Source organism: Trichomycterus rosablanca, chromosome 19 (genome assembly GCF_030014385.1).
Source record: "Trichomycterus rosablanca isolate fTriRos1 chromosome 19, fTriRos1.hap1, whole genome shotgun sequence".
NCBI lineage: Eukaryota > Metazoa > Chordata > Actinopteri > Siluriformes > Trichomycteridae > Trichomycterus > Trichomycterus rosablanca.
In genome coordinates, this window is record NC_086006.1 from 1,562,121 (window position 1) to 1,589,827 (window position 27,707).

A 27,707-nucleotide genomic window follows, 5' to 3' on the forward strand; every position below is an offset into this window, starting at 1 on the left:
CTGTAAAGACTCTATAAGCCCTATAAAGACTCTATAGGCTCTATAAAGACTCTATAAGCTCTTTAAAGACTCTATAAGCTCTATAAAGACTCTATTAGCTTTTTTAAAGACTCTATAAGCTCTATAAGGACTCTATAAGCCATCTTGCTGTGAGGCGAGAGTGCTATCCACTGAGCCACCGTGCCCCACTAAAGGCATTCTATTCTATTGTATTTTCTAGAGTGCCTGTCCACTTTCTGCATATTTACATTTACATTTACATTTACATTTCTGTATATATTTGATTAGGTGCTTGAAAGTGCAGACACAAGGAGAACACCTGAAACTTATTACAGACTTGGAATAGGTGGATCGAACCTGGAGGCGTTGCAGTGCGGCACCTACACCAGCAGCAGCGCCACCCAGCTTTATTGTCTAAAAGCGGCATGTTTGTACATTAAGGAGACACTGTCGCTTTAAGAAAAGGAAGCCGTTCGAATGTTAATGGGCGGAGCCTAAATAATGGGTAATGTATACGAAGTGCACTACGTAGCTCGAGTATAACTGAATTACAATGCCCCCTATGAAGTGGTCGACGCAAGGCTTTAATGACTGATTTAGGATACGGCCTTAGTTTGACGGTTGACTACATCTCCGAGCACGACGCGGGACTGTGTTCTGTGGTAACAGACGAGGCAATGGCGGGTATTTCCATGCGACATCTGTGGTAAAAAATGAGTTCTTAAACATTCAGCCTTTTAGTTATTTTGCTGTTTTGACATTTGAATAATTATCGGTAAACTTTCGGCTGTTTTGGTTATTTAAATAAGTGAGCAATGAATGAATGAATGTGTTATTTGGCGGGGTTCCATGGAGTCACGCTGCGCGAGCCTCTATCACATTCAAACTTGTGCTGCGCATGCGCTTCTGTTACATGCTTTATATTCCTTATTATTCTTTATTATTAATATGCAACACGTGTTTTTGAATTCTGCATTACACCCCTGACTCGTGTGTTGTATTCTTTCCTGTGTTGCAGAGTTCTGTGAATCGTTTTCAGTCTGTGTGTGTATAAGAGGGCTATGATGGCACACCTGAGGTTATGGAGTGTGTTGCTGCTGATCCTGTGGTACCATCACCACACCCGAGCTGCTAAACTCAACATCCCCAAAGTCCTGCTGCCTCTGGCCAGGTCCACCAAGATCAACTTCACGCTGGAGGCCACTGAAGGATGTTACAGATGGTGAGGATGAGTTAGGAACGTTTTACTCAGGGGTCAGATGTGGAACTTAGAATAGAACATCTTTATTTGTCATGTATACATATACAGTACAACGAAATTCAGAGCGCAGGGTCTGTTTAGACTCCAGAGAAAGAAAGTTTACACAAAAATAAAAACTACTAAGTTATCCCCATGAAATTGTACAAGGATAAAAACCATGGTCCACCTTTCTTGAACAACCATTTCAGCTTCAGGTGTCCTTTGAATATGACTATGGGCGTTTAGGTCCAATGTCACATAACAGAGCCTCAAGAACATAAAAATAAAAAATATATGGCACCGAAAAGAGCACATACTCTGAAAAGACAATATCATTTTACCCTGAAGAAATCATCATCCAAAAAGAGTTTTTAAAGGTGTCTGAATTTCCCATTAAACTAAATGCAACTCAAAATTTATTTATTTTTTTTTATTTGAAAACAATGTTAGCATTTAGCAGCGAATGAAGAATGATCTGTAATCTAATTTTGGTTTGATTTGCACCGGTGTAGCCCCTTTTTCCAAATTTACGTCATATTTATCTTTCCACTGACCTATCTCTGGTATAGTCAAAGAATGTGGCTAGTGGAATCACAGTCATTAAACACAAAACTGGCCAAACTCATTCCAAACGCGGTCAGAAACAATTATCCATGCATCGCTTCAATTTTACTGAAATAAAACAGTACTGACTTCCGTTCAGAAAAGGAAAAATAAAAATCTCCTAGATGTACACTGGTCAATAAACCAGGAGCGCTCAAAAAACTTAATCTGGTCCTTTATGCAAATAAGCAGTACAATGCAAAACGTTTCAGTCTAATCAGACCAGCTAAAATTATTTCCCTAAACAAATGATTATTTGTTTGTGTCCAAACATCAACTACCAACTTCCATTCAGAACAATAAAGTGGACAATCTTCACAGCTTTAGAAGGGATCAGACCCTGTCTTTTACAGAAATAGTGATACCTCCATGCATTGTTTACAATTTAATTCCAAAAGGCGCACATAAGATCACACCCCATAAGATTCATAGGACAGATCGCAGAATAAACTTTACTTCTTCTGCCCCAGTTGTTTGGTTCAGTTCATTCAGGAAGTTATTTCTCAGCTTGTATCATGACATTAACAAAAGCCTGCAGTCTACTATCGATACTATGGACCTTTTCCAGTTGTTCAGGATAATTCTGCACAGTCTCTTTGTCCTCCTGTGTGCAAGCTGCTATCTTTACTGGAAACACAGTTCTTATTCTTCCCAGTAATCCTCTGACCACATCTTTGTATGCTCCATCGTCGTCATGTCACTCCTCCTCTTGATTATTCTGGGGATACCTTCCCTCACGCTGGTTATCCTTGATATCAGCAATAGTCCATAGTCTGTTGATCAAAATCACATTTGCTGGACCAGAAAATACCGTCTCCAGCAATTGAAGAATCACATGCACCATTTTGTCTGGTGAGTTTGTCATCTGCTTGCAGAATTGCAGGTCAGAACGTGTTGCTTGTGATGATAACAGCCCCTTTGATCTCCGAGTGGTAACTGGGAGGTGAAGTCTGGTTCTGTGGCACCTCAGGATAGAATGCTGGGGTGCTGACTTCATGGCTTCACCTGTATTTCCTCCCGCTCCTGTTGGTTCTTCTTCCTGGTTCTTTGTTGTTCTCCTTATGGCAGGGACAACACAGACACACAAACACACCAGTTCAATAAATTGTTCAATCAAGTCACCAATCCCCTTCTCTTTTATATTTTTGATTAATAGTAATAGTAATTAATAATATTAATTATATAATATTAATAATAGAGTAATCATTCAGCGCTATTATAAATAATATTAATATCACACCTTTGTAACTGGTGTCCGGACGGTACTGTAATATTTATGTATTAAGCCAAGACGTATATATATATTCCGGAATCTTCAGGTTCCTATGAACCCGGGTCCCTTGTCTTAGAATCTTCGAAAGCTTAAAAGCTTAAACTAATCCGTTTTGTTTTCATTGCAAATTACGGCACAGCGGCCAAAATCCCAAACACAGCAAAAAAAATCCATAACCGCTGCTTACCTGAGCTTCTGTTCTTCCAGATGCTATTACATTTATAACCACGTCCCTTTAGGAACAGAATCCGTTATTTTGTAAACGTGCTTATAATTAAAAGCCTCCAAACTTTTCCCGGTCGTGAATTAAAACAGGAAGTCGTTAGAAAGCCGATCGAGCGTTTCATTACCGCGTCATCTGTGTGACGCTGCAAACTGAATCCATGCAGATAACAGCATTTCTTACTAACAATTACAATCAGAAGCTCTGATTGGTTCAGAAAGCCGGTCTTCTAACCATTAGCGGCAATTTTGTAGGAGCGTATCAATCACATTATCTGTTACTGTGAAGTGCACTACGCAGGATATCCCACCATTTTAAGTAGGGAGCGACGCTTCATCACTACGCCGGAAGCTGGCTGGAACATTTACACACTGCGTGCGTTGCGGGTTAAGACGGCCGGAGCGTTATTATTATTATTAGAGAAGAGAAAATGACACGATCAGAATGATGTTCGGATCATATATATATATATATAATTGTCACACTCAACTAATGTTTTGCGAGTCATGAGTCGAGTCCGAGTCATTTGAAACGAGTCCAAGTTGCTGTATGTGCGACCCCATCTCTGCCACAGAGATTCGACCTGCTTTGTCTTAAGTGACCCTAAGATTTACTTTAGTCTTGCATGAGGATTGGGACACAGCCCTTAGGTAATTCTATAGTAGGCCAGACAACGTTCGAGGGGCGGCACGGTGGCTCGGTGGGTAGCACTGTCGCTTCACAGCAAGAAGGTCCCGGGTTCGATTCCCAGGTGGAGCGGTCCGGGTCCTCTCTGCGTGGCGTTTGTGTGGGTTTCCTCTGGGAGCTCCGGTTTCCTCCCACAGTACAAAGACTAGAGACGAACCTTGGGTATCCAGTAACTACCTGTCCTGTTATTAATAATACCACACGTAATAAATATAAGGAATCGTTTAGGATGGAGTCAAGATGGACCTGTGACCCATTTCCTCCTGATCTGCAGGTCGTCGAACAGGCCGGAGGTGGCGAGCGTCGAAGCTCTAGGCGTGGACGAGCGCCAGTGTTCTCAGAGAGCCGTGCTCCAGGCTCGATCCACTCAGCCGTCCAGACTCACCAGCATCATCCTAGCCGAGGATATCCGTGAGTAGAGCGCGGCGGTGTCGCCGGTACGCGTCCGGTCGTCCTGCGCTGTCCTTCCTGACGCTGTTTTGTGTTGCAGTGACGGGTCAGGTGCTGCGCTGCGACGCCATCGTGGACATCATCAGCGAGATCCAGGTCGTATCCACCACCAGGGAGCTTCACCTGGAGGACTCGCCTCTGGAGCTGACCATCCACGCGCTGGACTCGGAGGGTGAGTGCAGGGACGCGCCAGTCAATAAAGTATATGGACACACCAGGTGTTTCATACACAACAAGAAGGATCTCCAGTGGCCCCTGCAGAGCCCCTGACCCCAAGCTCACCCTGACCCCCCCCCATTGGTCTTCCTAAGCTACAGTGCTGTGAGAAAGCTTGGGTGCTTTTAAAGTTGCTACAGGAACACTAACCCCCCCCCCCCCCCCCCCCCCCAAACAAAAATGAATGTAAACATATTTACATTAGGGATGCAAATTTTGCCTGTTTTATTTTTTATTTTTTAACCACTGGTTGGGGTCTATGTGGGTCCATTTTCCCCGAAAGCTCCAGGCGCTTGGGTTCGGTCGTCCCGTCACCGCGACTTAGCCAGTCATGTCTGTCTGGGAACCCGACTGGCCGATAGCACCAGTGAGATTGGAATGATGATTATTTGGAAATCACTAGTATGTTTATGTCATGGGGTGGCTCGGTGGGTTCGATCCCCGGGCGGGGCGGTCCGGTCCGGGTCCTTTCTGTGTGGAGTTTGCATGTTCTCCCCGTGTCAGTCCAAAAACATGCAGTCAGGTTAATTGGGGACACTGAATTGCCCTATAGGTGAATGTGTGTGTGTGTGTGTGTGTGTGTCTGCCCTGCGATGGACTGGTGCCCCGTCCAGGGTGTTTCTGTGTGCCTTGCGCCCATTGAAAAGCTGGGATAGGCTCCAGCACCCCCCCCCCCATGAGATTGGACAGGCCACAATCTAGTGTTTACGAGACATCAGAGAACCGTGGATGATTTTAGGAATGATCGGTGGGTTCATTGATCAGGTTAATTGATCCTAATGTTTATTGTTTTTTAGGGAACACGTTCAGCACGCTGGCCGGTCTGGTGTTCGACTGGAGCCTCGTGAAGGGAACAGAAATGGCCAGTTTTCCTGATTCCTACAACGCATTACGGTAAGATGGCGACTAATTTTCGCACAGTTTACCCCTCTAGGATCAGGCAGCCTTTAATGGGATTGTCTTCAAGCTAGAAATGTTTAATTTTGCACCTTTTGTACTTCGTACATGCGGTCGGGCGTCTACACAGACACGATTGGCCATGTCTGAGATTTGGGGTTGGAAGTCCTGTGATGAACTGCCTGGCACCCCAGTGTGTCCTGGTGGAACCGAACCCGCCGTGACCCTGACCAGGATGAAGCGACCGATGAAGACAAAATGAATTGAAATGAAATGAAAGCAAGAACTAAATTTTGGGCTTTAACTGTTGTGGCTACATGAATCTTATTTCCATCGACCCCTTCATCCTGGTCAGGGTCACAGCGGGTCCTGTTTTACCTGTCTGTGTAGACACCTGGCCGGCTCAAGATTCAGCTAACATGATGAATTGCTGCCTACAGCATAACACGTACTATAAATGTACTGATTGGTCGCTTATAGCCGTCTAATGTTTCTGTCCTCTTCCAGAGTCCTCAGGTTCTCCGAGTCCACCTACACGCCGCCGGGGTACATCTCCGAGATGGAGCGAGTGGGAAAGCAGGGCGATTTCATCCTGGTGTCGGGGATTAAGATCGGCCACGCCAAACTGAAAGCCAAAATCCAGGAGCCTCTGTACACGGTACGATCGCTCACTCGAACTACCTGCCCCATTGCCCTGACCTGACTCGAGTTTTACCCCAGTGCTAGACAACTCTTAATCCTCCCGGGGCCGCGCCCTTCTACAACTACGATGCGTTCATTGTTTACATATGGAACTTGTGGTTCCATAGTGGTTAAGGTACTGGACTGGTAATCGAAAGATCATTACTGCCAGTTTGTCACTGTTGGGCCCTTGAGCAAGGCCCTTAACCCTCAACTGCTCAGACAGTATACGGTCACAGTACCGGATAAAAGCGTCCGCTAAATGCCGAAGATGTAAACGTGAATATCATTTGCTGTTTCTACAGCACGTCGGAGCCGCTGAGGTGAAGCTGCTGATCCTGGAGAACATCCTGCTGAGCCCCGCTTACGACGTCTACCTGCTGGCCGGCACCTCCATCAGATACAGGGTCCAGAAAATCCGCCAGGGGAAGATCGCAGGTCAGTCACGGGGATCGAAGACCGGAACTAATGAACTAAACTGCATTTGGCTAGAAACGGTCGTCTTGGAACCTTCAGGGGAGGTGAAGCGGAAACGAGGGGGTTTTAGGGATGGGGGGGGTTTAAGGACCCACATCATTGTTGATGCTGGTGTTGGACGACATGGTTGTACTTCTGATGTGACGATTGAAGATCTCGTTGAGTGTTTTGACTCCATGCTTCACCTGCTCTCTGTTCCAGAGCTGTCCATGCCATGCGATCAGTACGAGCTGCAGTTGAAGAACAGCGTGGTCCTTCCCGGAGGACCCTCGCGGTCGTCTGTAGCCGAGCTCGATCAGAGAACCTCCGTCGTCCACGCCCTCCAGCAGGGCCACACCAACGTGGTCCTGGATCACAAGAGTATCCTTTACGTACCTCAATTCAGGGGCCACGAGTCTGTTGTGGTTCTAGTCTGGCGTTGGCTTTGTTAATTGCCCAAGGCACCAAGAGCAAGCAAGTGCATGGGGTGGGGGTGGGGGGTAAGGTATTTGGATAGACCGTTTATGCCAGTCTGGAACAGGCTTACAAAGTCACTGCTGAGGCTCCGGGACTCCAGCGAAACACTGTGAGATCCAGTATCCACAAATTGAATTGAACTTGGAACGACGCTCTTTAATAGCGTTCAATAAAATACGCTCAGTATTAGAACGATTCTGCCCTGTCCGACGTATTCCTTCTGCCTTACGCCCGACTTTGACCCACCACGACCCTGACCAGGGTGAAGTAATTGACAGAAAAATTATGCAGAGGGTTTTTTTTTTTAGACATGCCAGCCAAATTGGTATTAATAACAGTCTTATTTTTAGTTGGACACTGATGGCAAACACACACACACACACACACACACACACACACACACACACACACACACACACACAAGTGATCTCTGGTCGTGTCCCAAACCACAACAGATTGCTATTAGGTGGTACCAATGCCACTCCCATTGTATAGCAGTATGTGGATTGAAACGGCGCCACAACTTTTGACCCGTTGGATCGGCTGATGTGTTTTAAACCACCCGAGTTCCCTAATGATGAGCTGTGGGCTGAATAAATGATGTACTGAGCCATTAATGAACTAAACGTTTACCTTCACCGTAAATGCTCAGGTCTGGATATGAAGGGCGCGTCACGCCTGCCGAACAGCACTCTGTACGTTGTGGAGCCTGGATACTTGGGTTGGTCGTTTTCTCTCTTATTTCTTTTTTTGATTGATTATTATGATTATTATTCATCATGTACATGACATACAGGTTTTTGAAAGATAAACGATAAACGATGGCTGCAATATCAAGCGACAATCAGGAAAAAGTGTCTGTCATATTTACGTGAATCATTTGCATACGGAAAACACAAAGGGTTCTATTTACAGGAGCGATTGTGAAGGATGGACGTTACCCTTGTTTACGTTTGTTTTGTTTGCTTTGTTAGGGTTTAAGATCAGTCCTGGAGACCGCTGGGTTCTGGAGACCGGGCGCACCTACGAGATCTTCATCGAAGTCTACGACAAGTCCAGTAACAGGATTCATATATCGGATGTGAGTCAAATTCATGCCGTCGGTGATGTCGGTGTCACGTGAACGACAGGTGCCGTCCAGTCAGCATGGCAAAACGCGGGCAATAAAACACACAGACGGCTCTCATAGTGAATATAAATGTGTTTTCGGTGGGAGGGTCCAGCCTGGAAGGGGGGGGGGGGGTGTACACCAGACCCATGTGACCCTGACCAGGGTAAAGCAGTTGTAAAACATGACAACAGGCCTTTTTTTATGCATGTTCTCCCAATTCTGCGCTGCTGGTGGATCCCTGATTGCAGTCGAGGTGGGTATACTGCTTCTCACGCCTCCGCCGACCCGCGTGCAGCCCTTAGCGGAACCCTTTTTCACCTATGCACAGGCCCTGCACAGGCGCCTCTCTATCTCCCAATCGGGGTCCTTACACAGCGTTCGAAGACCCCACCGACACAGTCCGGTAATCCCGCCCTAGCAGAACTGTGTCTGCTGCAGGCCGAGGAGTTCAGAATCTCGGCGCTGGTGTGCTAGCACCACCTGGGTGCCGACGATAGGCTTTTTTAAAGTGAGTAATACGACGCTTTATGAGCCTGGCGAGCGGGAAAGCTTCTCTGAATGGACGACACGCTGAAGTTAGTGGACTACGAGAGCAGATCACATTGGATTCCACACTGGATTAGCCTGAGGAACTGAACTGAACCCAAATCTGAGGCTACAGTGGCACAGGTTCGCCTATTTTGTACAGATGAAGATTGCAAAATTATTGATGTATTATTCACTGCAATGCTAGGGTCAGAATTTGGTATAAACAGCAAGAATAAGTGGAAAAACCTACATAGTAAGAAGCAAAATCTTCTGCAAAATGTAGGAAACCTGCTAACCAGAACGCTCGCCTGATGATCTTTATTTTACTTTTATTTTTTACCGTGCTGACTACTGTTTTTTGATGCTTTTATAACAGAACGTGCGGATCGAAGCCGTCTTCCCTAAGGAGTACTTTGAAATGGGGGTTTCGTCCCTGAACGGATCCTACCACCACGTGAAAGCTGTGAAAAATGGCCAGGCGCTGATCGAAGGCTTCCTGAAGTCTGTCGTCGACCAGGTACGTGCTTACTTCAATATCTGGATCAGATAATGGACTCTGTGGGCGCCTGTGTCGTGTGGTTGGTCCTAATCGGATTTCTGTTTCTCAGGCGGGAGCCGTGCACGAGCTTCCTTTCCCGGTACGGAACGAGCAGGACGTGGAGATCTACAACCCCATCGTGCTCACTCCGGCCATCCTCACCTTTCCATGGCAGCCTAAGGAGGGAGCGTATCAGTACACCATCCAGGTGAAGTCCACGTGGAGGGATGATTAACGTTCAGGCCTCTTGATGCCCTTCGGACCAACACGTCCTAATTTCGAACCCGTTCGCTTAAAATAAACAGGTTCCGAACCTGGAACCAAAGAACGGCATGGGTGGCTCGGTGGGTAGCACGGTCACCTCGCAGCAAGAAGGTCCTGGGTTCGACTCCCAGGTCGGAGATCCAAACTGGTGCAAATGTGGACCGGTTCTCTGAAGAAGCCTGAATGCACCCATTCTGGATGAGAAGTGGCGTTCCTCTTATCCTTATTATATCCGTCCGTCCTCTTCCTCTTTTACCCTAATCTCCATCTAGCATAATTGTTGATTGGTTCTTCTCACGATGTGTCCAGAATAAAAGGGTGCCAGTCTGGTGACCTGGGCTTGGAGCGAGAAGCCAGGTATGGGCTATGTGGTTATGGTATCGGATTAGTAATCAAAAGGTGGCTGGTTCAAGCCCCGCCACTGCCAGGTTGCTGCTCTTGGGCCCCCGAGCAAGGCCCTTAACCCTCAATTGCTCTGTACAGTGACTGTATACTGTCACATAATGTAAGTCGCTTTGGATGAAGCGTCTGCAAATGCCAAAAATGTAAATGTAAGGTGCTGGACTAGTAATCAAAAGGTCGCTGGTTCAAGCCCCACCACTGCCAGGTTGCCACTGCCAATAATAAACAAACCTTTTACATTTCTTTCTGATGTCCCAGGCGAGCAGAGGGAGCGGAAACTTCAGCTGGTCTTCGTCCAACACCGCTGTGGCTACCGTCACGGTGAAGGGGCTGATGGCGACCGTCCGGGACATCGGCGTGAGCACCGTCTACGCTCACGACCTGCGCAATCCACTGCATTACGGGGAAATGAAGGTGAGAGCGGTCAGAAATGGCCAGCAGTCCCATCTGACGGTTGTCGATGCGTGTGTGTCGGTAAGCGTGTGTTTTCTCGCAGGTGTACGTGATCGAGCCGGTCAGGATGGAGTTCGCTCCCTGTGTGGTGGAGGCGCGGCTGAACCTGGCTCTGGAGCTCCCGCTGCGCATCTTCGGCCAGCTGAGCCTGGAGGACGGGGAGAAGGTCACGCTGAGCGACTGCTCGCACTTCGACCTGCAGGTCACCATGGAGAACCAGGGCGTGTTTCAGCTGCTGGAGGGTAAGAGCTCGCCTGCGTACGGCTGAGGGAAGCGGTTCTGTCGATGAAGCCCTTCTAGCCCAAAGTAGGTAGTGTGAGGAAAGGGTTCAAATCCCAGCCGCTTTCTTGACCGTTGATTGGCTATGTCTAAAGGAAGCGACTGCCGTACGGCCCGGCCATTGTGGGGTCCCAAAAAAGTAAGCCGGGTAGCATCGGGGAGGGCGACCCAAAATTTGGCCAATCACAGTCCGAGCAATAGTGAGTCAGGGTGATAAACAGACACACTGATTGGCCTGGTAGTAGCAGTCTGGGACCCATCCTGGGTACCCATGTGCTCATATCATAATGCTGCCCCTTCTCGGGGTATTTAAGCCCATAGAATTGCCGCTCACTGGATGCTTTTTTCATAATTGTGTGTTAAACCATAAACAACGAACAAACCAACAATAAACCATAACAACTTTTATGATTGAGCCTCTTTAACCGAGGTTGGCTATTGTTTTTTTTTCCCTTAATCTGATGGTCAAGGCTCCTGACCCCTGACTGTTTTGTTTTATGAACTGCGCTTCTGTCCGTCTAATTACGAGGCGCGAGTGGTCAGTGAGTGTTTTTGCTGTTACGCTGCTATACGTTGCACTGATATACTGTGTGTGTGTGTGTGTGTGTCCAGGCCGATTACCTCCGGGCACCGAGCACTGCAGTGGTGTCCGGTTACAGGCCATGACTCCGGGTTACACCAACCTGCTGGTCAGCTACACTCACGGCAACGTTCACCTGAGCGCAAAGATCACCATCGCCGCCTACCCTCCCCTCCGCGTGAGTATCTCTCCACCTTGGGATGTTTTTGTGCTCTAGCTGTGATCTTAGCGGACCTCTCAAGCAGCTGCGTAAGACAAATGCTTGGACGGAGGTCGACAAATCGAGGTCCATCTACAAATCTAGGGCCTTCATGGAACTGGTGAGCCAGGCCTCCCTCTTCTCATCCGACATGAGTCAAGTTTCTGACCACACAGGCACGAATCCTCACAGATACACTCCGAAATCTTGTGGAAAGCCGTCCCAGATGAGTAGATGCTCGCTTTGTTTTAAAGAGGCGGTGCACAGGTCTTATTAATGACTGTGATTTTGGAATGGGCTCATAGTAAACTGATATTTTATATTATAGCCAAAAGTATTTGGACACCTGACCAATCAAACTATATTAAAACAGAGTGTCCGCTATGTGATCTTTTCATCTATAAGGGCAGCCGCTTTTCTGAAGGCCGCTCACGTGATTTCGAAGTATGTCTGTGGGGATTTGTGCCCATTCGGACAAAAGATATCGGTCGAGGGAGGCTCGATGTTCCGGTTCGTTCCAGAGCTGTTGAGCGGGGCCGAGGTCATGGCTCTGTGCAGGACACTGGAGTTTCTGTATATCGAGCTTTTATTCATGTTTAACACTAATTAAATAATTAAAACAGGTGTCCCAATACTTTTAGCGTGTTAATACATGTTTTGTGTGTCAGATTTCCCATTAAGAAACCAGTATATTCACCAGTATATCCCAGTACCGGTTGTATTACGAATGTTCTTTGAGGTCACATGGTCTCCTCCGCCCTGTTTTCCAGGCCGTTGACCCTGTATCGGCCGCTCTGGTCACTCTGGGCTCCTCTAAAGACATGCTGTTCGAGGGAGGACCGAAGCCGTGGATCCTCGAACCCTCGAAATTCTTCGTGAACCTGACGGCCGAGGACACGGGCAGCGTCACGCTGACCCTGACCGGTCCGGCCTCGCGCAACCACTTCACGCACCAAGTGAGAGCCGCCTGCAGGGCGCTCGGGGAACAGGTGAGCGCCGCGACGAGCTTCTCGAATCGTGCGCTTCCGAGTGGTGCGATCGTGCACTGATGGTTTTGATGCTTTCAGGTGTTGGCCGTGACCGTGGGTAATCGACCCACGCTCACAAACCCCTTCCCGGTCGTGGAACCGGTGGTGGTGAAGTTCATCTGCGCTCCTCCGTCACGTCTGGCGCTTGTGCCCGTCTATACCGACGCCAAGCTCGACCTGTCCTGCCCCCTGCTTCAGCAGAACAAGCAAGTGGTAAGTCGCGCGTGATCACGGGATCATCTCTGAGGAACTATCAAACCTGCCGTGTGGAGAACGTTGGTTTGATTGCACACATCGAAGGAAGTGTGTGTCAGACACATATATATATATATATATATACATTCTCCTTGGAGGGTATCGGGGTACCCGGGAGCGGATTGGCTATGCTGAATTGGTAGAAAAAGGGGGTAAAATGCATAAAAAAGGGGGTAAACTCAGTTGGAGGGGGGGGGGTCTGATGCGCAATCCTACCATGGATGCACATAGAGCAGTGCGTGACTCTTAAGTACAGGTGAAAAGAAGCGGTCTGTGTTAGAAACGGCTCTCATCGGTCAGGGTCCGGGTCTGCACCAGTGGGAGGATACGTCTGGGGAATCGGATATGACTCGATTGGAAGAAAATGGGGGTAAAAATGCATAAAAAGCGTTGCATCTGAGTTGGCGGGCGGTCTGATGTTCAATACCACCATGGCGTTCAATACCACTTGGATCTCGAGCTCTCGTTCGAATCTCCGGGCGCCCAGACAGACGAGTGGCAGTGTCTGAGGGTAGGCGGGTCAATGGGATTCCTTATTGCTGCTGCAGTTGCGACCTCTGCTGGCCGGTGAAGGCGCTGCACGTGTGCAAACCAGCGCCTCGCGGGTGAAGAGAAGCGGTCCGTGTTAGATACGGCTCTCGTTAGGCAGGGTCCGGGTCTGCAGCAGTGGATGTTACGTCTGGGGAATCGGATATGACCAGATTGGGAGAAAATGGGGGGCATGTTCTGAATTCTAGAGGAATAAAAGACGGTGCCGTGTCCGACGCCCCTCTTCGCAGGTTCCCGTGTCTAACTACCGGAATCCCGAGCTGGACCTGGCGGCCTTCGACCAGCAGGGCAGGAAGTTCGATAACTTCAGCTCTCTGAGCGTGTTGTGGGAATCGTCCAAGGCGGCGCTGGCGAGCATCGAGCCCGCCCGACCCATGGAGCTGTACCTGAACGAGGACGCCAACAAGCAGACGAAGATGCACGGTGGGTAGATGTGCGCTCACCGAGCACTTTATTAGGAACAGCCAGCCGATGAGGTGTGTAAACGCGGTCGAATCGTGTGCAGGTCGTCAGACGGTGGTGGTGCATCACGAGTCGGGGCTCGCGGCCGTCACGGTCAGCGCCGTGGGATACCAGGCGTCTCACCTGGAGACAGCACTTGTTCTACTTGGAGTAAGTACGCAGACTAGATCCCTGATGAATTCACATCAAAATGTGCTTTCTTTTTTTTTTAGAAGATTTTCTATTGGTGCTGTATGTACAGAGAGAACTCGGAGCCTGGTGTCACTTCCTGTAAAGCTGGGGAGGAAACGCTCTCTGGTGCTCCTCTGACCGCAGCACGCGTTCAGGCCTTGCCACCTTACTGGTTGCTAGTGCCAACGGGCAATAACAGAAAAACATGCTGGTCTTGTGTGTGTGGGTTTTTTTACCTCCAGCCACTGTCACTCTTTGTGGAATAGTGACAGGTATCATTTTATCACATCATCATAGCAACATCATAGCAACCAGTGCTGTATGTTTGATATACAACCCGAAATAACGAAGGGACGAAAGTGAAGAAGACTTCTGATATGATGCGGTGTCCTCTTTCCTCCCCCGAGGCTGTTATTTCCATAGAACTACTCAGGTTGAGGGTGTTTTATAAGATAAGAGCCTTTTATTATCCTTTTTTTTTTTAACTCGCACGACTGAAACCACATATGAGTCCCCGGGGTGGCTCGGTGGGGTAGCACTGTCGCCTCGCAGCGAGAAGGCCCTGGGTCCGGGTCCTTTCTGTGTGGAGTTTGCATGTTCTCTCCGGGTGCTCCGGTTTCCTCCCGCAGTCCAAAGACGTGCAAGAGAGGTGAATTGGGAGATACGAAACTGTCCAAGACTGTGTTCGATGTACTGTATAACCCTGTGAACTGATGAATCTTGTGTAATGAGTGTAATGATGTAAAACATGATGTTAAAATCCTAATAAATAAACAAACGAATCTGAGTCCCCAAGTTAAGGACAACTGCTAAACTCTTATCAAACAAACGAAGCCTTTTTAAGTTGGTGTGTGTGACAGTATTTCCTTTTAAAAATGCTATTTATCCTGACGAGTTTAAAAAGCACGACGTCTGCTTTGCAGTTGTGACTTACTGAAAACCAAACACATTTTGGTGAATAATCGTAATTTTATAAATGAATGAATGAATGAATAATATAAACATGCACATATAGGACTCATTTATGTTGTAACTGTACTCGTGTTACAGTTTGAGCCTCTGACCGCGGTCTCTGCTACTCTGGACTTGTTGCTGGTGGAGGACGTAACGGTGAACCCGCAGTCTGTCTCCATATACAACCACCCTGACGTTCGGGTAAGAGCTCACTGCCCTTAACCTGTAATTATTTACACTGTATAGTCTAATAGTTACTAACCCTAGATTAGTAGTTGAGAAAACATACGACGATTTATGTGTATGTTGTTCATTTATATTAAAAAAATACCAAAAACACTCACCTGACGCAGGTTTCCTGCGTTGTCGTGCGTTAGATGTAACGCGACTTCGGACGCTTGACCCATTCGGATCTTCATTCTCTGCTTTTATTCCCGTTTTCTAAAATGAATGCGCTGATGTGTTGCGCTCTCTCAGGCGGACCTGACGCTGCGCCAGGGTTCGGGGTATTTCTTCGTCAACACGAGCGCGAAGGGAATCGCCGATGTGACGTTTCGGGAGAATCAGGGAACGGCCGAGGTGGGTTCAATCGAGACGACGCTCATATCGATTCGCTCACGTAGCCTGGTCAGGAACGCTGTGCTCTTTCTTCCTTCCGATCTCTTCCAGGTGGTGCCGGTATGCCCGGGCGTCCTGCGGGTGATGGTTCACGACCTGTGCTTGACGTTCCCGGCCCCCGCCACAGCGACGGTGCACGTGTCGGACATCCTGGAGGTTTACGTCCGTGTGGTGGATAAGGTCGGTACAAGGGATCCTCTAACCTCTTATATTCCACAAACCTCAGCCCTGATATAATGTAAACCTTAACAACGTGTCATGTTAAAGTATCAGTATTGATTTGTAACACTAAAAGGAGCATGCTGTATTAAAACTAGGTTATATTCAATTAATAATAATAATAATAAACATAAGATAATTGCACACCCAGCTTACAGAACCGTGTCTCACATGGACCTGAACCCTCATTTTTTTAATCACCGTATTTCAGGTGGAGATCGGAAAGTCCGTCAGAGCGTACGTTCGAGTTCTGGACGATAACCGGGTGCCCTTCCTCGCCAAATTCTTCCCTCACATGAACCTGAAACTCAATGCAGCGTCGACCATCGTGTCCTTGCAGTAAGTGCACGCGATACGTGGAGACTTTTGCATTATTCTGTGTGTGTGTGTGTGTGTGTGTGTGTGTGTGTGTGTGTTGTGGATTAAAGACCTGTGGATGTGTGCAGACCTCTGTCGGAGCACTCGGAGAAGGACACGGCCACGTTCATGGTGAAGGGACTGGTGATCGGACAGACCATCGTGTCTGCAGTCGTGACCGACAAGAACGGGAGGATTATAACGTCTGCGCCTCAGCAAATCGAAGCAAGTTTAATGAATCGGTGTATATAAAAATGGAACCGAATTTAGGAACCGTTCAGTATTAAATGTTCTTCTTTCTTTCCTCTGTGCAGGTTTTTCCACCTTTCAGGCTTCTACCAAGAAAAGTCACGCTGATTATCGGTGCAGCCATGCAGGTCATTGTTTACGCACTATTTTGTGCACTATTTGGTGCGCACGTTACACCCTTAACCGAGTCTTTTTTTTTGTTTTGTGCGTCGTCGTACAGATCACGTCGGAGGGAGGCCCGCAGCCCCAGTCCAACATCCTCTTCACGCCCAGCGACGCCAACGTAGCGTCCATCAACGGCAGCGGCCTGGTCTGGGGTCTCGCCGTCGGCAACATGACCGTCACCGGAGTCGTACGGGCTATCGACACGGAGAGCGGCAAGCTGGTGGTCATCTCGAAGGTCGGTGCCGATATCCTCATACTGGTCGGGCATCCCGTTCCAAAAGCATGGAGATTAATATAGGGTTAGGGACAACCTCCACTCTGATGGGAAGGCTCTTCATGGGATTTTGGAGTGTGTCTGTAGAAATTTGTGCCAATTTCAGCCACAGATGTGTTCAGTCGGGTTGACGTCTGGGCTCTTAAATTTGAGGTTAAAGCTGCTGGTTCCTTCATACCAAACTGTATATATGGGCCTCGCTCTGTTCTCAGGGCAGGGACTTCCCCAAACTGTTGCCATACACCCGACAGCGCGTAATTTCTCTTTTATGATTGATTTGGTACACCTGTTAGCAATGCGTGTGCCTAAAACGTTTAACCCAGTAATTAGGAGGTATGTCTACATACTTTTGGTCATGTAGTGTACTGCCGAATGGACACGCATCAGATTATTAATAATTTAATCAGATAATAATCTGATAAAAAAAACAAGGTAAACCCCTGGCTGGCTGCCTCCCCCACACACACCTTTTTAGACACAGTCAGTGTATGTTGGGCGCGTCCAAGTTGGTGGCGTGGTGGTGTGTGAGCACATTAGGCCGCTATATTTAACAAATGGCTTAAACCAACTTACGTTTGTTTACCACGTACGACTGTTCTTCTAATGACTGCGATGTTTACAGGATCAAGTGGAGGTCGAGGTCATCCAGCTGAAGGCCATCCGAATCCGAGCACCCATCACCAGAATGAAGTTGGGCACCATGGTAACCACAGTCCTTCGAGTTTCCTTTTTTTCCAATCTAGTCGTATCCTCTCCATCGATGCTGATCCCCCCCTTCCGATCGAGGAGAGCGAACCAACACGCCCTCTTCGACGTGTGCGCAGTACCGACGTGTGGAGAGCCACACCCTGATCAGCATGATCCCCCAACAATCAACCAAAGCACCCTGGTCCGGCTCTTCCCACCCTTTGAACGACGGCCAATCGCTGTTCGTGTAGCCGCCCAGCCCAGCCGGATGTATTCTAAATCCCAGCTCTGGTGTGCTAGATTTTGCTCATCTTGATCCACCAATCAGAACTCGAGAATGACTGGCATCAAGGGTCTCGTCATATTTTATCATATTTAAAAGACCATCACATCAAGGGACGGTGAGCAGTAGTAGAGCTTTGGGCTATCAACTGAAAGGTTCCAATCCCAGCTCTGCCATGCAGCCACTGTTGGGCCCTTGATCAAGGCCCTTAATCCTCTCTGGCTGACCCTTCCATATGCAAAAAATTGTATATGCATTTCATTGTACTGCACATCTGTATATATGTATATATGACAAATAAAGGCGTTCCATTCCATCTCTTTAATAAGCACTTAACTTGAAACTAACCTGCACTTACTAATCTAACTACCTTATATATAAAATATTTGATAACTATGGGAAATGTAAATATAAATGTGAAAACATGATCCCGTAGACCAGGGGTTTTTAAACTTTCTGACCCTGGCAACACAGGTAATGCATCTTACGCTCTGTGGTTCACAGGATGTAACATAAAGCCTCCACAAGGGGGCAATCTCGTACAGGCTTATTTAATGACTATTATTTTTCGGCTTGTTTGAGAGACCCTGGTCTGTTTTCTGTTCCATATCAGATGCCGGTGTACGTGATGGGTCTGACCAGCAGCGAGACTCCGTTCTCTTTCGGGAACGCTCTCCCGGGACTCACTTTCCACTGGAGCGTGACCAAGAGGGACATCCTGGATGTTCACACTCGGCACTCGGAGGTAAAACCGGATTCAGACCTCTCGATCCGGATCGAGGTCCTGCTACTTTTCTCCGAGCTGATTCGTTCTTCTCTGCTACCCAGGCCTCCGTGAAACTCGGCGACGAGCACAACTTTGCCATGAGCGTGTCTGGTCGGAGCAAAGGCCGTACGGGGCTGAAGGTGGTGGTGAGGGCTACCGTGCCTGACGCTGGACATTTGGCTGGAAACAAGCTGGAGCTGACCGATGAGATCCAAATCCAGGCAAGTTTTCCGTCTCCACTACTCGGGGTGTGACGGGTGTAAAATCCTAAAAATTACACCCCTGTTTGTTCTGACGTCTACTAAATGTTTGGTTTTTTTTGGGGGGAACAGGTTTATGAGAAACTGCAGATGCTGAACCCTGAGGTGCAGGCTGAGGAGCTTCTGATGTCCCCGAACTCCTTATTAAAGCTCCAGACCAACCGGTAAGCACCGTAGCTTAAAAATACATGAAAACGGATAAATAAAAGAATCTCTGCTCAGCCATTGGTCGGCCAGGCGCCTACAGAGACGTGATTGGCTACATCTGAGGGTGGGTGGGCGGGCTCACCTGCACATCGATTTCAACTTTGGGCCAGGTAAGTCTGGGGAAGGCCCTCTTCTGTTCCACTTGTGTGGAGGGAATCCAGTGACTTGCACAGATCTCCCACAGAAGAATTTTGAGTGTGTCTGTGGGAATTTGTGCCAATCTCAGCCTATTCATCCCAGATGTGTTCAGTCGGGTTGAGATCTGGGCTCTTAAATTTGATATAAAAGCTGCTGGTTCTTTCATACTAAACTTAGCAGCACATGTATATATGGGCCTCGCTCAGTGCACAGGAGCACGCTCATGCTGGAACAGTACAGGGACTTCCCCAAACTGTTGCCATACACCTGACAGGTGATTTGATGCACCTGTTAGTAATGGGTGTGTCTAAAATGTTTTACCCAGTAATTAGGACGTATGTCTACATACTTTTGGTATGTAAGCAAGGTAAATTCCCAGTCAATTTTGAGTGTGCCTGTGGGAATTGGTGTCTATTCAGTAAATAAGAGCATTTCTTGGTGGGGTTCAGGTCAGGGGCCACTAGCGAGCCCCACACACCTTATTTTACCTGACCTTAGGCTTTCATAATGAACGAGTGATGTTCTTGACCCTCAGGGATGGGTTGGGTACGCTGTCGTATCGGGTGCTGGACTGCCCGGATAAAGCTCCCCTCATCCACGTGGACGATCAGGGTCATCTAACGTCGGGCTCTCTGACTGGCACAGCCTCTCTTCAGATCTGCGCTCGGGAGAGCTTCGGCGTGAACCAAACCATCATCCTCGCCGTTAAGGTAACGATACGAAGGGGTGTCCCAATACTTTTGCCCATAATAGTGTATGTTGACCCCTGACCATTGTGTTTTGGGGATCCTATTTCAGAACCACATGCATTAATACAGAGTCTGACGTTGTAATTGCAGGTGGTCACCGTGTCGTATCTGAGGCTGAGCACCGGTCCGGTCTTCCACACGGCTAACAAGGACGGCCTGTCGGGCATCCCGCTGGGCGCGGTGCTCACCTTTACCGTTCACTTCCACGACAGCAGCGGAGAAGCTCTGCACGGACACAACTCTCACCTGACCTTCAGCACCAACAGGTAATAAAGAAATGGGAGAATTTGCAAGCCAGTGCTTGGTCCCTTTCTTTAGATCTATAAAATTAATCATATATAATATAATAATATATATTAATGCTTGTTTTTGTGTGTGTGTGTGTGTGTGTGTGTGTAGGGACGACTTGGTGCAGGTGGGTAAGGACTTAAATAACGGCTCCCTCACCGTCAGGACCGTGAACGTCGGACTGACTCTGTTGAGCGTGTGGGACTCGGAGCAGTCCGGCCTGGTGGATTACGTCGCTCTGCCGGTCCGGCACGCCATCCGGCCGGTCGACGCCCACAGCCTGGTGCCCGCCGACGTCGTGTGCTTTTCAGCGCAGCTCCTCAGCCCTGACGGTGAGCCCTGAACCCGGCGCTGTGATATGATTTGTAAGGTTTTTATATGTCGTTTTGAGTCAAATCTGTGCGCTCTTTAGGACTCCCGGGCACCTGGAGCTCTTCGTCCAGCTCGATTCTGGAGATCCATCCCAGAACGGGCGTGGCTGTAGCCAGGGACGTGGGCACGGTCACCGTTTACTACGAGATACCGGGACAACTGCGCACCTACAGAGAGGTGAGATGATCCGGTGTTGCAGCGCCACATGTGTCTGTGTTGATCTGGATTTTCCTGCACCTCGTGCGAACGCGCCCTAAGTATCCGGATGCCGTGTTTGTGTTTTCGCGTGTCAGGTGGTCGTCAGCGGTGTGTCCAGGACGGCCGCCATGGTTCCCTCAGGTACTGCGAGGAACGACAGGGAGACCAAAGTGTTGCTGACCACCCGAACACAAGGAACCAACCTCATAGGTACGAAACCCCAAACGCTCCTGAATTTAGCTTGATGTGAACTGACCGTTTAACCTAATCTGTGTGTGTGTGTGTGTGTGTGCAGGTGCAGATAGCTGCTCGTCCGCGCAGTTGGAATCTGTCGCTTCGATGCACCCTGAAAAGTCCATCAGCTGCCGCCTGCGCTTCACCAGCAGCGCCGTCGACTTCTCGGCCCACGACGTCTACCACACTCACACCAGCTTCGATGCGGCTACAGGTCCGCGATCGTGTGCTTATTAGACCGTGACGAATTTTTTCCCTTGTTTTACCCCCCTTGGAGATCCGTATTGCGCACAGAGTCACAAATTAAGCCCCATTATCCCCCGTCTCATTGCGCAGCACCATTGATTAGCCAGCAGAGGTCGTAACTGCAGCAGCTATGAGGAATTCCTGCAGCCCTCCCTCTTTTAGTGCTTTTTAATCACTTGTGTGGACTTTAGAAGCCATACCACAATAGTGAAGGACAATACAAGACTGTAAACACCAGCACATTAATATCAGCTGCTATATTTCGACCAAATGGATTTAATATCTGTTAAAATGTTTAATTATAAAACACAATCATGGAAGTATTTAAAATCCCAAAACTGACTTGTCTAATGAGAAACAGACACAGGTTAAGTCATCAGATACTCAGCGGCGCTATCAACCGTGCCCGGCAACCTACAGGCATGTGCCTGAGGGGGGAGGGTGGAACGAGTTTCTGTTCATCACCGCTGCAGAAGTGCGACCTCTGCTGTCTGGTTGAGGTGCAAGCATGAGCGATGAGCGATTCTCTCCAACTTCAGAGGCCTGTAGACCTGGCAAACACTCGGAGCGGCAGCCGCCGGAGCCCGCGTGACGAACCGCAGCGCTAATGGAGCTCCGACTCCCTTGTGCGCCGATAGCTACCGAGCTAATTGTGTTTGTCTCCGCTACGTTTGCTAATCTAAACGGAAAGTCACACGGCGGCCTCGATCAGCCGACCGGAACCTGTTTAAAGTCTCAGAAGCGCCGCGTGGAGGCTCTCGCGCTGAACTGAAGCGGCGAGGGGGCGGGGCTGATTAAAACCTGACTGGAATTCAGTCGCGGTCCAGATATATAGTTCGCCTTGAATACAACCACTGACGCACCGGCCTGTAAAAGCTTTATATGCTTTATAACTGTTATGGCACTCGGGTGCTGCAGCGGTTCACCCGGGTTCGAATGGCTGGACGACTACACAGATGGATCGCTGCTGTCCTGGTTTCCAGAGAAACTGGACCCACCAGGACCCTGATCATGATTTATACTAACATATACATTTGCAGCGTTTAGTGGACGCTTTCATCCGAAGTGACTTAACTGAATATAGTTTGAGAAATTGACAATTAAGAGCCTTGCTCAGGGGCCCGACAGTGAGAACTTTGTGGTGGTTGTGGGGCTTGAACCAGCAACCTTCTGATTACGAGAACCACTGAGCTTTCTAACTGACCCACTGGCGTCTGGGTGGCGCAGAACTGTCTGGGTTCGAATCTCAGCGCTGCTATCAGCCAGCCGGGCATCTACTAATACACGATTGGCTGTGTCTGAGGGAGGGGGATGAATGTCCAAATGACCAAAGTGTTCCTAACTTGCGGTCAGTGTTTCCTAGTGCAGTTGTATCCTGGTTAAGTGGTTAAGGTACTGGACTAGTAATTGAAAGGTCGCTGGTTCTAGCCCCACCACTGCCCTTGAAAAAGGCCCTTAACCCTCAATGGGCCAGGATAAATCAGTGGTTTAAAAATAAGTTATTAAAGCTGTAGCTAATGTTTTGGCTGTTCTGGCATCCAAATGATCTAAATGACCTCGTCCCTTGTTCTTCGCCTCTCCGCAGGTCTGTACAGCTGTGCGCTGACCCTCGGCCCGATAAGCGAGCAGCAGATCCGGGTCCTGAGCGCCTCCGCGAGCACCGTGCTGGTGGAGGCGGGCGTGGAGGGGAGCCGTCTCTCGGGGGAGCGCGTCGGCGTCGAGGTGCAGGTCAACCCGGGCTTCTACTGCGACAAGACGCACATCGTTCTGAGCGTCCAGAACGCCGTGGCGGACCTGACCGTGTACGGGGCGTCGACTCTGCTCCAGCACCTGGAGGTAAACCGTCCACTCGCTACTCAACTACACAATGGTCCAGACCTTAATGACCGTGAGTTTGCTGGACGTCCCATTTTAAAAACAAATGCTGTTAGAATAGAGTGACCGTTATATGTTTTAATATACACAAGATTTTGAAGTATGTCTGTGGGGATTCAGGCTAAATATGACGGCGTTTGCATGGCCGGGCACTGATCTCGGTCAAGCTATTCTAAATAGAGTGACCTCTGATCTTTTCAGCTAGAATTACAGTTTGTCTGTGGGGATTTGTCTTATACACCTGTGTGTAAAAACACACCTGAACCTGATGATTATGAGTGGTGTCCACGTACTTCTGGCTCTGTGTGCAGGTGACGTCGAGCTCGTCCTCTATAGACGTGCAGGAGGAGGAGGTCTCTCGCACCTATCCCAGCTTCGTCAGATACGCCGTCTCCCTGGTGAACCCGCGAGACGTCACGTCCGCCACCCTGACCGTCACCAGCTCGGCCATCGAGCAGCAGCTCCTGGTTCCTGTGACGGTCATACACGAGGCCAAAGGTGGGTTTTACTCCCCTGATTTCTCATTTACCGCCTACGTTTAGGTCCAGCGTGTCGTATTTTCCTCCCAATTTGGTCATATCCACGTCCCTGATCGTATTTCACCTACACTGCTGATCGAGGAGGCTGTAACTAACACACACACACACACACACACACACACTCTCCGACAAGTGTGCATTACCGACCGCTTCTTTTCGTATGGAGATAGGAGGTCGTACCTGCTGCAGTTATGCCATCCCTCCCTTGGACCAGCCATTCATTGTCCATGCAGCGCTTTAGACACTAGCTTGCAACCTATTAGCTGCTCGGGCGTCTACACAGACGGGATGGGGGTATGTCTCGGGAAGCGGGATGGCCGAACGGCCCAGCTTTTCAGAGGCGCTCTCGTCTCGTCTCGTCGGTGCGCTCTTAGTGCAGGTCCCAAGCCCGGATTAAATAAGGATGGTTGTGCTGATGACCAAATTAGAATAATATGACCTTCAAAGGTGCTAAATGGACTTGGAATGGACGCTTACGCAATCCCTACAACATGTTTCCCAGCAGACCTGGAGCCGTCATGCCCCTTTTTAGGTTAAATCGGCTGATTAAAATGGTACCAGTTTAAATCCGGTCCCTTTTTTCTCCTCCTGCAGGGAGTTCAGTGGAGAATGAGGGTGCTGGTATTCTGCAGCAGTTTATGGACTCCTACCAGGTGATGTTCTTCACCCTGTTCGCTCTGCTGGCCGGTACAGCCGTTATTGTGATCGGTAAGCACCACCAATCGTCGCTCTGAGTTTATATAAATGTGAGTGGACGCTAATGATCTTGTCGTGTGGTTGCAGTGTGCCATGCTGTCTTCTCTCCTAGAGATCATCAAGTTGGTCCAGCCTTCATCCAGAGATCTCCACCATCACCAGGTAGTACGCATGAACACACGCACATACACGTTCCTGTCCAAAACTATGTAGACACCACAGCTGTTTCAGCCACACTCGCAGCCATAACATTAAAACCACCTCCTTGTTTCTACCCTCACTGTCCATTTTATCAGCTCCACTTACCATATAGAAGCACTTTGTAGTTCTACAATTACTGACTGTAGTCCATCTGCTTCTCTGCACGCTTTGTTAGCCCCTTTCACAGGACCCCCACAGAGCAGATATTATTTAGGTGGTGGATGATTCTCAGCACTGCAGTGACACTGACATGGTGGTGGTGTGTTCGTGCGTGTTGTGCTGGTATGAGTGGATCAGACACAGCAGCGCTGCTGGAGTTTTTAAACACCTCACGGTCACTGCTGGACTGAGAATAGTCCACCAACCAAAAATATATCCAGCCAGCAGCGCCCCGTGTGCAGCGTCCTGTGCCCACTGATGAAGGTCTAGAAGATGAGCGACTCAAACAGCAGCAATAGATGAGCGATCGTCTCTGACTTTACATCTACAAGGTGGACCGACTAGGTAGGAGTGTCTAATAGAGTGGACAGTGAGTGGACGCGGTGTTTAAAAACTCCAGCAGCGGTGCTGTGTCTGATCCACTCATACCAGCACAACACACACTAACACGCCACCACCATGTCAGTGTCACTGCAGTGCTGAGAATCATCCACCACCTAAATAATACCTGCTCTGTGGTGGTCCTGTGAAAGGGGCTAACAAAGCGTGCAGAGAAGCAGATGGACTACAGTCAGTAATTGTAGAACTACAAAGTGCTCCTATATGGTAAGTGGAGCTGATAACATGGACAGTGAGTGTAGAAACAAGGAGGTGGTTTTAATGTTATGGCTGATCGGTGTACTTGTAAACAAATTGAGTAGTTGAGTGTACTAGCTTGTTTGACTTTTTGTTATCGTTTCTGTCTCAGCCACGCCCATCGGGACTCATTACAACCACAGGATCAACTTGGGCATGAGAGCGAGTCCGAACCTGCACCTTTTCTCTCCCTCTTTTTTTACAGACTTGACTTGTCTTGCCTGTGTGTGTGTGTGCGTGTGTGTGTGTGTGTGTGTGCTTCGTAATAGCGTCAGCGCTCTATAGAAATTCGTTGCAATGCAAATCTGAAGCCGAAAGTCGGAGACTGATGACCGCTACGCCTCGCTTGGTTTATTTAGCTAGTTTAAATGCATTTTGTTTGAACGTGTACGTGGGTGCGATTTATGATTATATTTATAATAGCAGCTTGTTTTATAATTAGGCATTTTTTATTATAATCGATTGAACATGTGAATTTTTCAAACTCAGGATGAATCTTCCTCACGTCCAGCCGTTGGAAATGTAGCGCCGAACGTGGTGAATAGTGATGCCACTGAATCACTTCTGTTGCTCGAACGTTAACGTGGCGTTAATGCAGATTTTTGTTTGAGTTAGTGAACGTGTTTCTACTGTTTCTGTTGAAGACCAGAAATCCCTCGGTGCGCCTCTTGTGAGCCAGTGTGCAGCTTCTCACCAGCGCTGGTGAATTAATTATTCTGAGCTAATTCTTGAGTCCGAATCTGCTGCTAAGAGTTACTTTTATTTTATTGATTGTCAAAACTGACATTATTTATGATTTCCTCTTTTAACGACTGTTAATCAAACAAGAACTTCAGGTTTAATGATCCCTATGTTATAACACCGGCCAGGTACAAAGTGTTGCATTTTTCCCCATTTCCTCCCAATTTAGTCGTATCCAGTTCCCCAGACACGCCCCCTACCGAACGTCTCTTTTCACCTGCGTCAGACGGGTTCATATAACGATCGCATATCGCGTACAGAGAGTCGAACATTGATCAGCCAGCAGAGGGCGTAATTGCAGGATGTGCATTTACATTTTCAGCATTTAGCAGACGCTTTTATTCAAAGCGTGCTGTGACGGTATACTGTCTAAGCAATTGAGGATTGAGGGCCTTGCTCAAGGGCCCAACAGTGGCAGCCTGGCAGTTGTGGGGCTTGAATCAGCGACCTTGTGGTTACTAACCACTTAAGCTACAACTGCCCAACTGGGGTGGCATGGTGTCTAAGTGGGTAGCACTGTCGCCTCATAGCAAGAGGGTCCTGGGTTCGAGCCCCAGGCGGGGCGGTCCGGGTTCTTTCTGTGTGCAGTTTGCATGTTCTCCCCGTGTCCGCGTGGGTTTGCTCCGGTTTCCTCCCACAGTCCAGAGACGTGCAAGTGAGGTGAATTGGAGATACTAAATTGTCCATGACTGCTCGATGAAACCTTGAGAACTGATGAACCTTGTGTAACGAGTAACGACCGTTCCTGTCATGAAGGTAACCAGAGTGTAAAACATGACGTTAAAATCCTAATAAACAAACATTACTGCCCAACTGCAGCATCAATGAGGAAACCCTCCGACCCTTCCACTCTGTAACTCTGGTGTGTAAGTGTGCTTTTAGAAGCTTAAAGTAAAATGTTGGACAGACTGTTCCATGTGATCCCTGTAAACGGGCACCAGGGGGTGTTGAAAGCAGCTGGGAGTGTATGTGAGTTAAATTTAGCCCCTCGTATCGCCTTCAGATTAAAAAAGTGCATTATTTAATAAGCTGGAGGGTTTATTTAATAAAAGAGGTTTGAGAAGCGTTCATTACAATAATCCTGTGGAATCGTTACTGTTATATAATAAAAGCAGCTCTTTACAGCAGATTCAGAATTTTCTACCTTGGTGTTAATGAAGCACTGATTTTCATTTTGTCTCATTTTGTTCCTCATGATCATTTGCTTAAGTTTTGTTCTTGTTTAGTTTACTGTAGTAAGCACATCCTGATTGTGTAAGTGAATCAACACGGGGATGATGCAGTGAATTGTGAATCATTCGAACTTTAAATTGTTTTGTTTCAGTTTGTTTCTGTATACCTCAGTGAACAGGACTCGTGATCTCAGCACCATAGTGAACTCAGTACCATAGTGAACTCAGTACCATAGTGAACAGGGCTCATAAACTCAGTACCATAGTGAACAGGGCTTGTGAACTCAGTATCTTAGTGAACAAGGCTTGTGAACTCAGTACCATAGTGAACTCCGTATCTTAGTGAACAAGGCTTGTGAACTCAGTACCATAGTGAACTCCGTATCATAGTGAACAGGGCTC

The 27,707-nt window shown here is 48.3% G+C and overlaps 1 protein-coding gene across 1 annotated transcript; it reads left to right on the forward strand.

Annotated features, from left to right (window-relative positions):
* Window positions 1-639: 639 nt before the first annotated feature.
* Window positions 640-27,318, forward strand: nup210 (nucleoporin 210). The gene is made up of 41 exons (XM_063015749.1): window positions 640-706; window positions 1,019-1,222; window positions 4,301-4,437; window positions 4,517-4,648; window positions 5,490-5,586; window positions 6,097-6,247; window positions 6,576-6,708; window positions 6,949-7,107; window positions 7,856-7,924; window positions 8,178-8,284; window positions 9,219-9,359; window positions 9,451-9,588; window positions 10,305-10,460; window positions 10,543-10,741; window positions 11,391-11,536; window positions 12,328-12,546; window positions 12,625-12,798; window positions 13,620-13,812; window positions 13,895-14,001; window positions 15,073-15,177; window positions 15,454-15,555; window positions 15,646-15,774; window positions 16,025-16,152; window positions 16,260-16,395; window positions 16,485-16,547; window positions 16,640-16,819; window positions 17,481-17,561; window positions 18,442-18,573; window positions 18,657-18,815; window positions 18,927-19,018; window positions 19,735-19,909; window positions 20,039-20,214; window positions 20,348-20,568; window positions 20,649-20,785; window positions 20,902-21,016; window positions 21,102-21,254; window positions 22,872-23,122; window positions 23,473-23,659; window positions 24,295-24,408; window positions 24,484-24,558; window positions 25,505-27,318. Exons 2-41 carry the CDS (start codon window positions 1,062-1,064, stop codon window positions 25,675-25,677), a joined length of 5,703 nt encoding a protein of 1,900 aa, XP_062871819.1. The 5' UTR covers window positions 640-706; window positions 1,019-1,061; the 3' UTR covers window positions 25,678-27,318.
* The last annotated feature ends 389 nt before the right edge of the window (window positions 27,319-27,707 follow it).

Coding starts and splice junctions, on each gene's coding strand:
- nup210 (XM_063015749.1), top strand. CDS start 1,062: ATGATGGCACACCTGAGGTTATGGAGTGTGTTGCTGCTGATCCTGTGG. Junction 18,574..18,656: donor TTCACACTCGGCACTCGGAG/GTAAAACCGGAT, acceptor TCTGCTACCCAG/GCCTCCGTGAAACTCGGCGA. Junction 24,559..25,504: donor GAGATCTCCACCATCACCAG/GTAGTACGCATG, acceptor TTTCTGTCTCAG/CCACGCCCATCGGGACTCAT.